Raw genomic sequence first — 18054 nt, forward strand, 5'->3', positions numbered from 1 at the left:
CTGTTTGTGACACCCTGTTATGCATAAAATGGCTACATTTAATTACAAAGTCTTAAGTACAATTTTCAAAGTGATTAATTGACTTTAAAGTATATAAAAGCCAATATCTAAATGCTTTCCTTTCATCGATGGTGGTTTTCCTAGATGTTCCATGTTAAATATTACTCTGCAAATTATTTTATGATGGATAGCCAATTTTGACGTCCACACGAAGAAGGAACAGGAGTCAGCCATTTAGCCCATCCAGCTTGCTCTAACATTTAATAAGATCATGGCTGATCTGATAGGAACCTCAAATCCGCACCCCGCCCACCCCAGTAACTTACCACCCCCTTGGTTACCAAGAATCGATCCACCTCTGCCTTAAAAATATTCAAAGATTCTTCTTCCGCCACCTGTTCAGGATTAGACACACTACCCTCCGAGAGAAAGAATTTTGCCTCATCTAAGTTTTAAATGAGCGGGCCCTTATTTTTAAACAGTGACCCCTGGTTTGTGATTCTATCACAAGAGGAAACATCCTCTCCAAATCCGCCCCCCACTGCCCTGTCAAGACCCCTCAGGATCTTATGTCACTTCAGCCACACCTCAAAGCTACTTAACCTTCCTCACAGAGCACCTCCCAAACCCACGACGACTACCGTCTAGAAGGACAAGGGCAGCAGATACCTGGGGACCCCACCACCTGGAGCTTCCCCTCCAAGTCACTCACCACCCTGACTTGAAAATATATCGGCCATTCCTTCACTGTCACTGGGTCAAAATCCTGGAACTCCCTCCCTAACAGCACTGTGGCTGTACCTACACCTCATGGACTGTAGCGGCTGAGGAAGGCAACTCACCGTCACCTTCTCAAGGGGCAATTAGGGATGGGCAACAAATGCCGGCCTGCCCAGCGACGCCCACATCCCGTAAAAGTGAATTTTAAAAGCACCCCACATTTACAATAGGCTGTTATTGACCTTTATTACCCTCCGCTCTCCCATCCTCCAACAACACAGCTGACACAGAATCCTCCAAGGTGGCGTGTGCTCTGCTTTCTCGCAAAATATGAAGAACATCTGGCTGGTAACCACCCCAAAAAGTTGACACAATACAGACAAGCATTCAACAACAATAAGCCATGCAGTCACACTGGACGTGAATACTGGAAGTTGGCTGGTTGAAATTGGCGCTGGATTCCATGGGTTGAGTTGGACAGACGATGCATTGAGTTGGGTGGATCCATCGCAGATGGGATGATGGGATAGGGTTGCCAACTACAATTAAATGTATTCCTGGGGGTTCTATCACGTGACTTGCCCTCACCCTCCAGCCATTGGTCGGCCAACTCGCCCACCTTCATGACGCACACCAATTGGAAAAGCAAAGACTCGTTACCCAATTGGATGATGCTCGTCAGCTAAAAAGCCATTTTTACGCCAATTTTCAATATTTTTATCGACGGTAAAAGAGAAATATTCAAAAAAAATTGACAAGAAAAAGATATTTTTGAACGCCCCGATGATCTTTCTTCAGGGTCGCACAAGCAATGTCCCGGAGATTGATCTTCAATCCCTGGAGACTTCGGGCCAATCCTGAAGGGTTGGCAAATCAATAAAGCTCGTGATAGGCCATTGGATGAGGTCAATTCCAGGACAGATCAGTTGGGTTGGGTGGGCAGTAAGATAGGTGAGCTCACTGATTCAAAAGAAGAACGGATGGAGTTAACGATGAGGAATTTCCATTTGCACCACTCAGCCATTGGGTGATTGAGGATTCGGTTATCTTCCGGGCTCCTCGAAGACCTTAAGACTCCTCTGTGACAAACTTCATTTCTGCGTTTCTGGAGCCATTGCTGTCTCTCACTCGCTTCTTAAACATAAAGGGGAAGGCCTTTTTGAACGACTTCCTGAAACTCTCGCCCATGAAAGCGTAGACAATGGGGTTGATCGAAGAATTCGCATACGACATGCAGTTGGCCCAGGTTTTAATCTTGTAGGTCTCGTAGTTGGCTTGGAAGTCCGCGTAGAAACTTTGGAAGAGGATGAAGAGCTGGATGGGGCCCCAGCAAACGGTAAACAGCAGGACGATCACCACCACCATCTTGGTAACCTTGGTCCTCATCGCCACCGACCTCTCTGATAAATGATGCACTTGCTGCAAGAGATGGATGGAGAATAAACTGGTAGCTTCTTTTTTAACACATCAAAATCAATAGCAGCTAAGTGCTGTTCACAAATCATTCTTTCTGTTCCTGTCCTCACCTCCTCTTGCTCAAAGAGGTCTCTCAAATATTGACCTTGCTTCCTCAAAGGGAGTAGGATCCTCCATGGCCAATGATGAAATCTAAAGGGAGGCAATGCAGTGGTATTTTTATCTGACTAATAACCCAGAGACATAAAGGTAATGCTCTGGGGAGCTGGGTTCGAATCCCACCGTGGCACACGGTGAAATTTGAACTAAATTAACGTAGAAAATAGGAGCAGGAGGAGGCCATTCGGCCCTTCAAGCCTGCTCTGTCATTCATTATGATCATGGCTGATCATCCAACTCAATAGCCTAATCCTACTTTCCCCCAATAGCCTTCCCACCAAGTGCTATATCTAACTGCTTCTTGTAAACATAATTTTGGCCTCAACTACTTTCTGTGGTAGTGAATTCCACAGGCCCACCGCTCTCTGGGTGAAACTATTTCTCCTCATCTCTGTCCTAAGTTGTCTACCCCGTATCCTTAGACTGTGACCCCTGATTCTGGACACCCACAACACCGGGAACATTCACCTTGCAGCACCTACTCTGTCTAGTTCTGTTAGAACTTTATGGGTTTCTATGAGGTTCCCCCCTCATTCATAGACCATACAGTGCAGGAGGCCATTCAGCCCATCGAGTCTGCACCGACCCACTTAAGCCCTCACTGCCACCCTATTCCGTAACCCAATAACCCCTCCTTACCTTTTTTTGGTCACTAAGGGCAATTTAGCACGGCCAATCCACCTAACCTGCACGCCTTTGGACTGTGGGAGGAAACCGGAGCACCCGGAGGAAACCCACGTAGACACGGGGAGAAGGTGCAGACTCTGCACAGACAGTGACCCAAGCTGGGAATCGAACCCGGGACCCTGGCGCTGTGAAACCACAGTGCTAATCACTTGTGCTACCCATAAATACCACTGCACCATCGCCTCGTGGCATTCTTCTGAACTCCAGCAAATTAAATCCTAACTGATTCAATCTCAGCTCATACGTCAGTCCAGCCATCCCAGGAATCAGCCTGGTAAACCATCGCTGCTCTCCCTCTGGAGCAAAAACATACTTCCTCAGATAAGGAGACCAAAACCGCACACAATATTCCAGGTGTGGCCTCACCAAGGCCCTGTATAATTGCAGCGAGACATCCCTGCTCCTGTACTCAAATCCTCTCGCAATGAAGACCAACATACCATTAGCCTTCTTCACTGCCTGCTGTACCTGCATGCTTACCTTCACTGGCTGCTGCACCTGCATGCTTACCTTCACTGCCTGCTGTATCTGCATACTTACCTTCACTGCCTGCTGTACCTGCATGCTTACCTTCACTGCCTGCTGTACCTGCATGCTTACCTTCACTGGCTGCTGCACCTGCATACTTACCTTCACTGCCTGCTGTACCTGCATGCTTACCTTCACTGCCTGCTGTACCTGCATACTTACCTTCACTGCCTGCTGCACCTGCATACTTACCTTCACTGCCTGCTGTACCTGCATGCTTACCTTCACTGCCTGCTGTACCTGCATACTTACCTTCACTGCCTGCTGTACCTGCATACTTACCTTCACTGCCTGCTGTACCTGCATGCTGCACCTTCACTGCCTGCTGTACCTGCATACTTACCTTCACTGCCTGCTGTACCTGCATACTTACCTTCACTGCCTGCTGTACCTGCATACTTACCTTCACTGCCTGCTGTACCTTCACCGCCTGCTGTACCTGCATACTTACCTTCACTGCCTGCTGTACCTGCATACTTACCTTCACTGGCTGCTGTACCTGCATGCTTACCTTCACTGCCTGCTGTACCTGCATGCTTACCTTCACTGCCTGCTGTACCTGCATACTTACCTTCACTGCCTGCTGTACCTGCATGCTTACCTTCACTGCCTGCTGTACCTGCATGCTTACCTTCACTGCCTGCTGTACCTGCATACTTACCTTCACTGCCTGCTGTACCTGCATACTTACCTTCACTGCCTGCTGTACCTGCATGCTTACCTTCACTGGCTGCTGCACCTGCATGCTTACCTTCACTGCCTGCTGTACCTGCATGCTTACCTTCACTGCCTGCTGTACCTGCATGCTTACCTTCACCGCCTGCTGTACCTGCATACTTACCTTCACTGCCTGCTGTACCTGCATGCTTACCTTCACTGCCTGCTGTACCTGCATGCTTACCTTCACTGCCTGCTGCACCTGCATACTTACCTTCACTGCCTGCTGTACCTGCATACTTACCTTCACTACCTGCTGTACCTGCATACTTACCTTCACTGCCTGCTGTACCTGCATGCTTACCTTCACTGCCTGCTGTACCTGCATACTTACCTTCACCGCCTGCTGTACCTGCATGCTTACCTTCACTGCCTGCTGTACCTGCCGCTTACCTTCACTGGCTGCTGCACCTGCATGCTTACCTTCACTGCCTGCTGTACCTGCATACTTACCTTCACTGGCTGCTGTACCTGCATACTTACCTTCACTGCCTGCAGTACCTGCATGCTTACCTTCACTGCCTGCTGTACCTGCCGCTTACCTTCACCGCCTGCTGTAGCTGCATACTTACCTTCAGTGCCTGATGTACCTGCATACTTACCTTCACTGCCTGCTGAACCTGCATACTTACCTTCACTGCCTGCTGTACCTGCATGCTTACCTTCACTGCCTGCTGTACCTGCCGCTTACCTTCACTGCCTGCTGTAGCTGCATACTTACCTTCACTGCCTGCTGTACCTGCATCCCAACCCTCACTGCCTGCTGTACCTGCATACTTACCTTCACTGCCTGCTGTACCTGCATACTTACCTTCACTGCCTGCTGTACCTGCATGCTTACCTTCACTGCCTGCTGCACCTGCATACTTACCTTCACTGCCTGCTGTACCCTCACTGCCTGCTGTACCTGCATGCTTACCTTCACTGGCTGCTGTACCTGCCGCTTACCTTCACTGCCTGCTGTACCTGCCGCTTACCTTCACTGCCTGCTGTAGCTGCATACTTACCTTCACTGCCTGCTGTACCTTCACTGCCTGCTGTACCTGCATGCTTACCTTCACTGCCTGCTGTACCTGCCGCTTACCTTCACTGCCTGCTGTAGCTGCATACTTACCTTCACTGCCTGCTGTACCTTCACTGCCTGCTGTACCTGCATGCTTACCTTCACTGCCTGCTGTACCTGCATGCTTACCTTCACTGCCTGCTGTACCTGCATGCTTACCTTCACTGCCTGCTGTAGCTGCATGCTTACCTTCACTGCCTGCTGTACCTGCATACTTACCTTCACTGCCTGCTGTACCTGCATGCTTACCTTCACTGCCTGCTGTATCTGCATGCTTACCTTCACTGCCTGCTGTACCCTCACTGCCTGCTGTACCTGCATACTTACCTTCACTGCCTGCTGTACCTGCATGCTTATCTTCACTGCCTGCTGTACCTGCATGCTTACCTTCACTGCCTGCTGTACCTGCATACTTACCTTCACCGCCTGCTGTACCTGCATGCTTACCTTCACTGGCTGCTGTACCTGCATACTTACCTTCACTGCCTGCTGTACCTGCATACTTACCTTCACCGCCTGCTGTACCTGCATACTTACCTTCACTGCCTGCTGTACCTGCATACTTACCTTCACCGCCTGCTGTACCTGCATGCTTACCTTCACTGCCTGCTGTACCTGCATACTTACCTTCACCGCCTGCTGTACCTGCATGCTCACCTTCACTGCCTGCTGTACCTGCATACTTACCTTCACTGCCTGCTGTACCTGCATACTTACCTTCACTGCCTGCTGTACCTGCATACTTACCTTCACCGCCTGCTGTACCTGCATGCTTACCTTCACTGGCTGCTGTACCTGCATGCTTACCTTCACCGCCTGCTGTACCTGCATACTTACCTTCACTGCCTGCTGTACCTGCATGCTTACCTTCACTGCCTGCTGTACCTGCATACTTACCTTCACTGCCTGCTGTACCTGCATACTTACCTTCACCGCCTGCTGTACCTGCATGCTTACCTTCACTGCCTGCTGTACCTGCATACTTACCTTCACTGCCTGCTGTACCTGCATGCTTACCTTCACTGGCTGCTGTACCTGCATGCTTACCTTCACTGTCTGCTGTACCTGCATGCTTACCTTCACCTCCTGCTGTACCTGCATACTTACCTTCACTGCCTGCTGTACCTGCATGCTTACCTTCACTGGCTGCTGTACCTGCATACTTACCTTCACTGCCTGCTGTACCTGCATGCTTACCTTCACTGCCTGCTGTACCTGCATGCTTACCTTCACTGCCTGCTGTACCTTCAGTGACTGGTGTACCTGCATGCTTACCTTCACTGCCTGCTGTACCTGCATGCTTACCTTCACTGCCTGCTGTACCTGCATACTTACCCTCACTGCCTGCTGTACCTTCAGTGACTGGTGTACCTGCATGCTTACCTTCACTGCCTGCTGTACCTGCATGCTTACCTTCACTGCCTGCTGCACCTGCATGCTTACCTTCACTGCCTGCTGTACCTGCATGCTTACCTTCACTGCCTGCTGTACCTGCATGCTTACCTTCACTGCCTGCTGTACCTTCAGTGACTGGTGTACCTGCATGCTTACCTTCACTGCCTGCTGTACCTGCATGCTTACCTTCACTGCCTGCTGCACCTGCATGCTTACCTTCAGTGCCTGGTGTACGAGGACACACAGGTCTCGTTGCACATTCCCCTCTCCTAATTTCTGGCCATTCAGATAATGGTCTGCCTTCTCATTTTTACTACCAAAATGGATAACCTCGCATTTATCCAAATTATACTGCATCTGCCATTCATTCGCCCACTCACTCAACTTGTCCAATCACACTGAAGGATCTCTGCATCCTCCTCACAGCTCACCCTCCCTCCCAGCTTTGCATTGGAGACATTACATTTAATTCCCTCATCTAAATCACACACACACACACACACACACACACACACACACACACACACACACACACACACACACACAGACATGCACAGGCAAACACACGCACTCACAGACACACACACTCACAGGCACGCACACACAGACACACACACACATTCACAGACGCACACACTCACAGGCATGCACACACAGACACACACACAGGCATGCACACACAGACACACACTCACAGACATGCACACACAGACACACTCACAGACATTCACACACAAACACACACACACAGACACACACACTCACAGACATGCACACACAGACACACACTCACAGACATTCACACACAGACACAGACACACACACACACAGGCATGCACACACAGACACACACACAGGCATGCACACGCAAACACACGCACTCACAGACACACACACTCACAGACATGCACACACAGACACACACACTCACAGACATGCACACACAGACACACACTCACAGACATTCACACACAGACACACACTCACAGACATTCACACACAGACACACACACACACAGGCACACACACACAGACATGCACACACAGACACACACTCACAGACATTCACACACAGACACACACTCACAGACATGCACACACAGACACACATTCACAGACATGCACACACAGACACACTCACAGACATGCACACACAGACACACACTCACAGACATGCACACACAGACACACACTCACAGACATGCACACACAGACACACACTCACAGACATGCACTCACAGGCACACACACTCACAGACACACACTCACAGACATGCACACACAGACACACACTCACAGACATGCACACACAGACACACACTCACAGACACACACTCACAGACATGCACACACAGACACACACACTCACAGACATGCACACACAGACACACACTCACAGACATGCACACACAGACACACACTCACAGACATGCACACACAGACACACACTCACAGACACACACTCACAGACATGCACTCACAGGCACACACACTCACAGACACACACTCACAGACATGCACACACAGACACACACTCACAGACACACACTCACAGACATTCACACACAGACACACACTCACAGACATTCACACACAGACACACACACACACAGGCACACACACACAGACATGCACACACAGACACACACTCACAGACATTCACACACAGACACACACTCACAGACATGCACACACAGACACACACTCACAGACATGCACACACAGACACACTCACAGACATGCACACACAGACACACACTCACAGACATGCACACACAGACACACACTCACAGACATGCACACACAGACACACACTCACAGACATGCACTCACAGGCACACACACTCACAGACACACACTCACAGACATGCACACACAGACACACACTCACAGACATGCACACACAGACACACACTCACAGACACACACTCACAGACATGCACACACAGACACACACACTCACAGACATGCACACACAGACACACACTCACAGACATGCACACACAGACACACACTCACAGACATGCACACACAGACACACACTCACAGACACACACTCACAGACATGCACTCACAGGCACACACACTCACAGACACACACTCACAGACATGCACACACAGACACACACTCACAGACACACACTCACAGACATGCACACACAGACACACACTCACAGACATTCACACACAGACACACACACACACAGGCACACACACTCACAGACACACACACGCAGACACACACTCACAGACATGCACACACAGACACACACACTCACAGACATGCACACACAGACACACACTCACAGACATGCGCACTCACAGGCACACACTCACAGACACACACTCACAGACATGCACACACAGACACACACTCACAGACATGCACACACAGACATGCACACACAGACACACACACTCACAGACATGCACACACTCACAGACATGCACACACAGACACACACTCACAGACATGCACACACAGACACACACACTCACAGGCATGCACACACAGACACACACTCACAGACATTCACACACAGACACACGCACTCACAGGCACACACACTCATAGACATGCACACACAGACACACACACTCACAGACATGCACACACAGACACACACACACACTCACAGGCATGCACACACAGACACACACACACAGACACACGCACTCACAGGCACACACATTCACAGACACACACACAGACACACAGACATGCACTCACAGACACACACTCACAGACATGCACTCACAGACACACACTCACAGACATGCACACACAAACACACACACTCACAGACATGCACACACAGACACACACAGAGACACACGCACTCACAGACATGCACTCACAGACATGCACACACAAACACACACACTCACAGACATTCACACACAGGCATGCACACACAGGCACACACACACACAGACACACGCACTCACAGACATGCACTCACAGACATGCACTCACAGACATGCACACACAGACACGCACACACAGACACACGCACTCACAGACACACACTCACAGACATGCACACACAGACACACACTCAGGCATGCACACACAAACACGCAGACACATTCGCTCACACACATACAGAGAGCTACGGAGAGAAACCCTGGTCCCCCCTGTTCCCAGGCCCTCAGGTGCGTCTGCGTGACAGAATTTGTAAAGGGACCAGAGGACAACGGCTGAATGAATCACAATTGTATCTGTTTCGGGATTAACAAGTTTCGAAGACTCTGCTGATTACTGCTTCTTACTACAACATATTTTCAATACCTGTTGTGCAACACAACCTTATTCCAATAACTCAAAAAACTTGGAAGCAGGAGCAAAATATAATGGGTAATAGGGAAGTAGACACAAAGGCAAGATTGAAGTCAATTCAAAGGACTCCTGAGAATCCTGTACAGAGTAAAACAAGTTAATGATTCACAAGGAGCCCATTACACACTCCTGTTCTGGCATTCTAACCCCACAAAGCCCACTCACTGTAAACTTCCATTAGTAACGATATCAACCACCCTCCAGCCATGATTCCACCCTCTGTTTGCAAGTTAATTGTAAATGGCAAAGGCCACCTAGCCCATTCCATCTCAGCCATCCCAGGTTGACCCCTGCCAGGCCATTGGGCCCATCGAGCCCTTTTCTGTCATCTGATAACACTGCCTGCATTATACCAATTCAAAATAATGGAATTGGCTAATTCATGGGAGCATCTGAAAAATAAAACTGTAGGTTTGGTCTTTGTTTTAACACCAGCAGAGGGATTGTAACAATGGTGAATTGGAGATCGAATATTGATTCTCGAAGGATAATTGATCACACAGAGCATTCAACTGATGTTAGGATAGTGGCTACAAATAAATCACTTACAAACCAATTCAACTATGTAGCTAATCTCCCCCATTGAGCCCTCTACAACACCCTCCCTCTAACCTTCAAACTCAAACCCCCTCCAATCCTATTAATCTCCCCAGTGCCCCTCCACCCTTCCCTCAACACGCCGACAACATTCCCCTCCCTCCATCCTTCCACCAAACCACCTCCCACGTTCCCTCCAGCTGCCTACAGCCTTCCCACTCATATCCCCCCAACCCCCTCTCCAACCTTTTCCTCAGCGCCCCCCCCCACACCCAACAACTTCCCCCCAATCTTCCCAAACTTCCCCAACCCCCTCCAACCTTCCCCTCACCCGCCCGTAACCTTCACGACGCACACCGCAGCTTTTCACAAACCCCACCCTCCAACCTCTCCCAGCCTGTGCCAACCTCCCCTCACCCCCTCCATCCTCCTCACCTCCCCCCAACCTCCCCTCACCCCACTCCATCCTCCTCACCTCCCCCAACCTCCCCTCACCCCACTCCACCCTCCCCACCTCCCTCCAACCTCCCCTCACCCCTCCAAACTCCCCACCTCCCTCCAACCTCCCCTCACCCCACTCCATCCTCCTCACCTCCCCCCCAACCTCCCCTCACCCCACTTCCATCCAACTCCCCCCTGCCCCCAACCTCCCCCCACCCCTCCATCCTCTCCCACCTCCTCCAACCTCCCCCCAGCCCCTCCATCCTCCCCACCTCCCCCAACCTCCCCCCAGCCCCTCCATTCTTCCCACCTCCCTCCAACCTCCCCTCACCCCACTCCATCCTCCCCATCTCCCTCCACCTCCCACAGCCCCTCCAACCTCCCCTCACCCCCCCCTCCAACTCCCCAACCTCCCCACCTCACCCATCCATCCTCCTCACCTCCCTCCAACCTCTCCCAGCCCCTCCAACCTCCCCTCACCCACTCCATCCTCCTCACCTCCCTCCAAACCTCTCCCCACCCTCCAACCTCCCCTCACCCTCTCTAACCTCCCCTCACCCCCTCCAACTCCCCATACCCCCTCTAACCTCCCCACCTCCCTGCACCCTCCCCTCACCCCACTCCAACCTCCCCACCTCCCTCCAACCTCCCCTCACTCCTCCAAACTCCCCACCTCCCTCCAACCTCCCCTCACCCCCTCCATCCTCCTCACCTCCCTCCAACCTCCCCTCACCCCACTCCAAACTCCCCACCCTCCCTCCCCTCTCCTCACCCCACTCCATCCTCCTCACCTCCCCCAACCTCCCCTCACCCCTCCCAAACTCCCCACTCCCTCCAACCTCCCCTCACTCCTCCACCCCCCCACCTCCCCCCAACCTCCCCTCACTCCTCCAAACTCCCCCCACCTCCCTCCAACCTCCTCCCACCCCTCCAAACTCCCCACCTCCCCCCCCTCCCCTCACCCCTCCAAACTCCCCACCTCCCTCCAACCTCCCCTCACCCCTCCAAACTCCCCACCCCTCCCTCCAACCTCCCCTCACCCCTCCAACTCCCCCCACCTCCCTCCACCTCCCCTCACACCCCCTCCAAACTCCCCCACCTCCCTCCAACCTCCCTCACTCCTCCAAACTCCCCACCTCCTCCCTCCAACCTCTCCTCACCCCACTCCAACCTCCCCACCTCCCTCCAACCTCTCCTCACCCCACTCCAAACTCCCCCCTCCCTCCAACCTCCCCTCACCTCACTCCATCCTCCCCCCCTCCCCCCAACCTCCCCTCACCCCACTCCAACTCCCCACCTCCCTCCAACCTCCCCTCACCCCTCCAAGTTCCCACCTCCCTCCAACCTCCCCTCACCCACTCCAAACTCCCCACCTCCCTCCAACCTCCCCTCACCCCCTCAAACTCCCCACCTCCTCCCTCCAACCTCCCTCTCACCCCACTCCATCCTCCCCACCTCCCTCCAAACCCCCACCTCCCTGCAAACTCCCCACCTGCCCCCAACCTCCCCCCAGCCCCTCCATCCTCCCCACCTCCCTCCAACCTCCCCCCAGCCCCTCCATCCTCCCCACCTCCCTCCAACCTCCCCCCAGCCCCTCCATTCTTCCCCCCACCTCCCTCCAACCTCCCCTCACCCCACTCCATCCTCCCCATCTCCCTCCAACCTCCCCCGCCCCTCCAACCTCCCCTCACCCCCTCCAAACTCCCCACAACCTCCCCTCACCCACTCCATCCTCCTCACCTCCCTCCAACCTCTCCCAGCCCGTGCCAACCTCCCCTCACCCTCCTCCATCCTCACCTCCCTCCAACCTCTCCCAGCCCCTCCAACCTCCCCTCACCCTCTCTAACCTCCCTCACCCCCTCCAAACTCCCCATACCCCCTCTAACCTCCCCACCTCCCTGCACCTCCCCTCACCCCACTCCAACCTCCCCACCTCCCTCCACCTCCCCTCACCCCCTCCAAACTCCCCACCTCCCTCCAACCTCCCCTCACCCCCTCCAAACTCCCCACCTCCCCCCAACCTCCCCTCACCCCCTCCAACCTCGCCTCACCCCACTCCAACCTCCCCACCTCCCTCCAACTCCCCCAGCCCCTCCATCCAACTCTCCACCTCCCTCCAACCTCCCCCAGCCCCTCCATCCTCCCCACAACCTCCCCTCACCCCACTCCAACCTCCCCATCTCCCTCCAACACCCCCCCCCTCCCCCTTTTCTAAACGTCCCCCAGCATCCCCACAATCTTCCCCGAACCAATGCAGCCAGCCCCCCCCCCCCCCCCCAACCTTTCCCCCAACCATCCCCACAACCCCTCTCCAAGCATTAACACAACAACTTGGGCAGCAGGGTAGCATGGTGGTTAGCATAAATGCTTCACAGCTCCAGGGTCCCAGGTTCGATTCCCGGCTGGGTCACTGTCTGTGCGGAGTCTGCACGTCCTCCCCGTGCGTGCGTGTGTGTGGGGGTTGTTGGGTTACGGGTATAGGGTGGATGCGTGGGTTTGAGTGGGGTGATCATTGCTTGGCACAACATCGAGGGCCGAAGGGCCTGTTCTGTGCTGTACTGTTCTATTCTAACTTTTCGTGCATAATTTCCTGGGGGGGCCTATTCAAACAAAAAACATTGGAATTGCTAAGCTTCCCGAAGGTGGGGAGCAGCAACTAGTGAAGCTGATCCAACACCAACAGACCGGCTTAGAAGTACCGGAACTCTCCGTCTGACAGCTGGTCTGTTAGCTGTGGCCGCTCAGCGTGGATGAGGGGAAACTGTTTGGAATACTGAGCTCGGACCTGCCCCCCCCCCCCCCGGGTGTTTGTACCCTCCTCTTCTGGGCTCTGCACACACACACATACACGCACACGTACACATACACAGATACACACACAGACATATACACATACACCATCACACAGACACACACATAGACACACAAACACATACATGTACACACACACACACAAACTCACACACACACAACACACACAAACACACATACACCACACAGTCACATACATACACACCACATACATGTACACAGATACACGCAAATACATATACACATACACCATCACACAGACACACACATAGACACACACACACATACATGTACACAGATACACGCACAGACATATACATACACAAACACATACATGTACACACACACACAAACTCACACACATACAAACACACATACACCACACAGTCACATACATACACACCACATACACACACCCAATCAAACACACATACACCACTGTCACATACACACACACCCATTCACACACCCATCCTATTAATCTCCCCAGTACCCCTCCACCCTACCCTCAACACGCCGACAACATACCCCTCCCTCCATCCTCCAGCCCCTCCCTCCATCCTCCAGCCTCCACCAAACCACGTCCCGCATTCCCTCCAGCTGCCTGCAGCCTTCGTGCCCACCAACATATCCCCCCAACCCCCTCTCACACACACATATACAAACATAGACACGCACTCACTTACACAGACACAGACAATACCACTCCGAAGCCACCAGAGGGGGTTACCGAGACGGGCTCGTGCAGTTGGCCCAAAGGCCAATTTTAACGAGGACCATTTGTCACTGACTGCCTTAGTTACAATCTGCGACAGTAACAAATCTATTCTGCGTGTTCAATCAAATCAAATTAGACTTTCAGATTAAAAAATAATTCAAAGGTTCTGACTGGAAATGTACCCCAGTGAATTGCCGTCCGAGCATTTCTAAACACTCCTGCACATTTTAAAGAAATGTATTAAGATTTTGCAGAATAACGGAACAAAATTGCAAAGTTACAAAATAATATATGACCATGAGCAAGAAGGAAAGAAAATGGCTTAGCCCGTGTTAGCACAGAATGGAGCAGGAGAACTACAACACAACCACCTCGATATAATCATTAAACAAACTAGATGCTCCCACAGCCCACCAAACATTGAGGGAGTAGCAGGATTCAATCATAAAGACTGTAAGACCAGAAGACATAGGAGCAGAATTAGACCACTCGGCCCATCGAGTCTGCTCCGCCATTCAATCATGGCGGATATTTTCTCATCCCCATTCTCCTGCCTTCTCCCCATAACCCCTGATCCCCTTATTAATCAAGAATCTATCTATCTCTGTCTTAAAGACACTCAGTGACTTGGCCTCCGCAGCCTTCTGCGGCAAAGAGTTCCACAGATTCACCACCCTCTGGCTGAAGAAATTCCTCCTCATCTCTGTTTTAAAGGATCGTCCCTTCAGTCTGAGATTGTGCCCTCTGGTTCTGGTTTTTCCAACAAGTGCAAACATCCTCTCCACGTCCACTCTATCCAGGCCTCTCAGTATGTTGTAAGTTTCAATAAGATCCCCCCCTCCATCCTTCTAAACTCCATTGAGTACAGACCCAGAGTCCTCAACCGCTCCTCATACGACAAGCTCTTCATTCCAGGGATCATTCTTGTGAACCTCCTCTGGGCCCCTTCCAAAGCCAGCACATCCTTCCTTAGATACGGGGCCCAAAACTGCTCACAATACTCCAAATGGGGTCTGACCACAGCCTTGTAGAGCTTCAGAAGTAGATCCCTGCTCTTGTACTCTAGCCCTCTCGACATAAATGCTAACATTGCATTTGCATTTGCCTTCCTAACTGCCGATTGAACCTGCACGTTAACCTGAAGAGAATCATAAACGAGGACTCCTAACTCCCTTTGTGCTTCTGATTTCTGAAGCCTTTTCCCATTTAGAAAATAGTCTGTATCTCTATTCTTCCCACAAAAGTGTATAACCTCACACTTTTCCGCATTGTATTCCATCTGCCACTTCTTGGCCCACTCGTCTGTCCAGCATCCTTCTGCAACCCCCCTCCTTCCTCAACACAACCTGTCCCTCCTCAACAGATCTTTGTATCATCTGCAAACTTAGCAACAATACCCTCGGTTCCTTCTTCCAGATGACTAATGTATATTGTGTAAAGTTGTGGTCCCAGCACTGACCCCTGAGGGGCACCACTAGTCACCGGCTGCCATCTTGAAAAGGACCCCTTTATCCGCACTCTCTGCCTTCTGCCAGTCAGCCCTGGTAAAACACGGTAAAGACATGGCAAAGACATGGTGAAACGGTGCACACCATCCCACACCGCACGGGACCTCAACCATCATTGGGAGTTCAGGTCCATTGTACCCTGAAGGTGGCAACGCGGGTCGATAGAGTGGTCAAGAAGGCATACAGCATGCTTGCCTTCATCGGACGGGGTATTGAGTACAAGAGTCGGCAGGTCATATTACAGTTGTACAGGACTTTGGTTAGGCCACATCTGGAATACTGCGTGCAGTTCTGGTCGCCACATTACCAGAAGAATGTGGATGCTTTAGAGAGGGTGCAGAGGAGGTTCACCAGGATGTTGCCTGGTATGGAGGGTGCTAGCTATGAAGAAAGGTTGAGTAGATTAGGATTGTTTTCGTTGGAAGGTTGAGGGGGGACCTGATTGAGGTCTACAAAATTATGAGAGGTATGGACAGGGTGGATAGCAACAAGCTTTTTCCAAGAGTGGGGGTATCAATTACAAGGGGTCGCGATATCAAGGTGAGAGGGGGCAAAGTTTAAGGGAGATGTGCGTGGAAATTTTTTACGCAGAGGCTGCAGCGCTTTGCCAGCAGAGGTGGTAGAGGCAGGCACGATAGCATCATTTAAGATGTATCTAGACAGATATGTGAACGGGCGGGGATCAGAGGGAAGTAGATCCTTGGAAAATAGGCGACAGGTTTAGGTAAAGGATCTGGATCGACGCAGGCTGGGAGGGCCGAAGGGCCAGTTCCTGTGCTGTAATTTTCTTTGTTCTATCACAAGAAATCAGGATAAACCTCTCGCGGCGTGACCCATGACCCCAGTCATCAATGACCAATTGCTACCTCTCCTCAGATATCAAATGCATCCGCAACTGTACGGGAACCAAGAATCGATTCGCTGTACCCACCCTGACAAAACAAAAAGAAAATACACAAAAATTCTAGGGGGAGTTATACACATCTCACACAACACAACTGAATCCCAAATCAGGCCCAGAGCAGGACCACATCATTCCATATAATTGTGGAGAGGGGATCGACAATAGTATATTCGGATTACAGTCAAACCTCCGGGGCCTCAAATAGGAGAAAAAGAAGGAATAAAGAACTAGAACCACCAGAAAGAACCCACTAGATTACATACCAGGTCACAAGGAAGAAGTAAGGAGAGAGACCAAGGGGAGGATCAGACCTTCAGAGCCTCCCAAAGGTGGAAGAACAAGAACTAATAACCCATTGGACAACAAATAGATCAGGATCCATCCCGTTTTTAAAAAAAATTTACGGGATGTGGGCGTCGCTGGTCAGGCCAGCATTTATTGCCCATCCTTAGTTGCCCTTCAGAAGGTGGTGGTGAGCTGCCTTCTTGAACCGCTGCAGTCCCAGAGGTGTAGGTACACCCACTGTGCTGTTAGGGAGGGAGTTCCAGGATTTCGCCCCAGCGACAGCGAAGGAACGGCCGATATATTTCCAGGTCAGGGTGGTGAGTGGCTTGGAGGGGGAACCTCCAGGTGGTGGGTTCCCAGGTATCTGCTGCTCTTGTCCTTCGAGATGGCAGTGGTCGTGTGTTTGGAAGATGCTGTGTAAGGAGCTTTGGTGAGTTCCTGCAGTGCATCTTGTAGATGGTGCACACGGCTGCCAGCGGCCGTCGGTGGTGGTGGAGGGTTTGAATGTTTGTGGAAAGGGTGCCAATCAAGCGGGGCTGCTTTATCCTGGATGGTGTTGAGCTTCTTGAGTGTTGTTGGAGCTGCACTCATCCAGGCAAGTGGAGAGTATTCCATCACACTCCTGACTTGTACCTTGTAGATGGTGGACAGGCTTTGGGGGCCTGGCCTAGCCCAGCACCACCAAAACACAAGAAACGATATCCCCAGGACCTCCAACAGATCCCAAAAACCTACACCCCCAACGGAGCCCGCACTCTTCCCACCCCATCCGAGGCAATGCCCACTCACACTGAACAGGCCGGGGTGGTGGGAACTACTCCAGCC

General features: G+C 51.8%; 1 protein-coding gene across 1 annotated transcript in view; it reads right to left on the bottom strand.

The window, feature by feature from the left end:
- Positions 1-346: 346 nt before the first annotated feature.
- LOC119957220 (G-protein coupled receptor 54-like) overlaps positions 347-18054 on the bottom strand; it is a 30330-nt gene continuing 12622 nt past the window's right edge. The window contains exon 5 of the mRNA XM_038785050.1: positions 347-2139. Within this exon, the coding sequence (XP_038640978.1) occupies positions 1789-2139 (351 nt within the window). The 3' untranslated portion in view covers positions 347-1788. The remainder of the gene's footprint in view (positions 2140-18054) is intronic.

Source organism: Scyliorhinus canicula, chromosome 25 (genome assembly GCF_902713615.1).
Source record: "Scyliorhinus canicula chromosome 25, sScyCan1.1, whole genome shotgun sequence".
NCBI classification, from domain to species: Eukaryota; Metazoa; Chordata; class Chondrichthyes; order Carcharhiniformes; family Scyliorhinidae; genus Scyliorhinus; species Scyliorhinus canicula.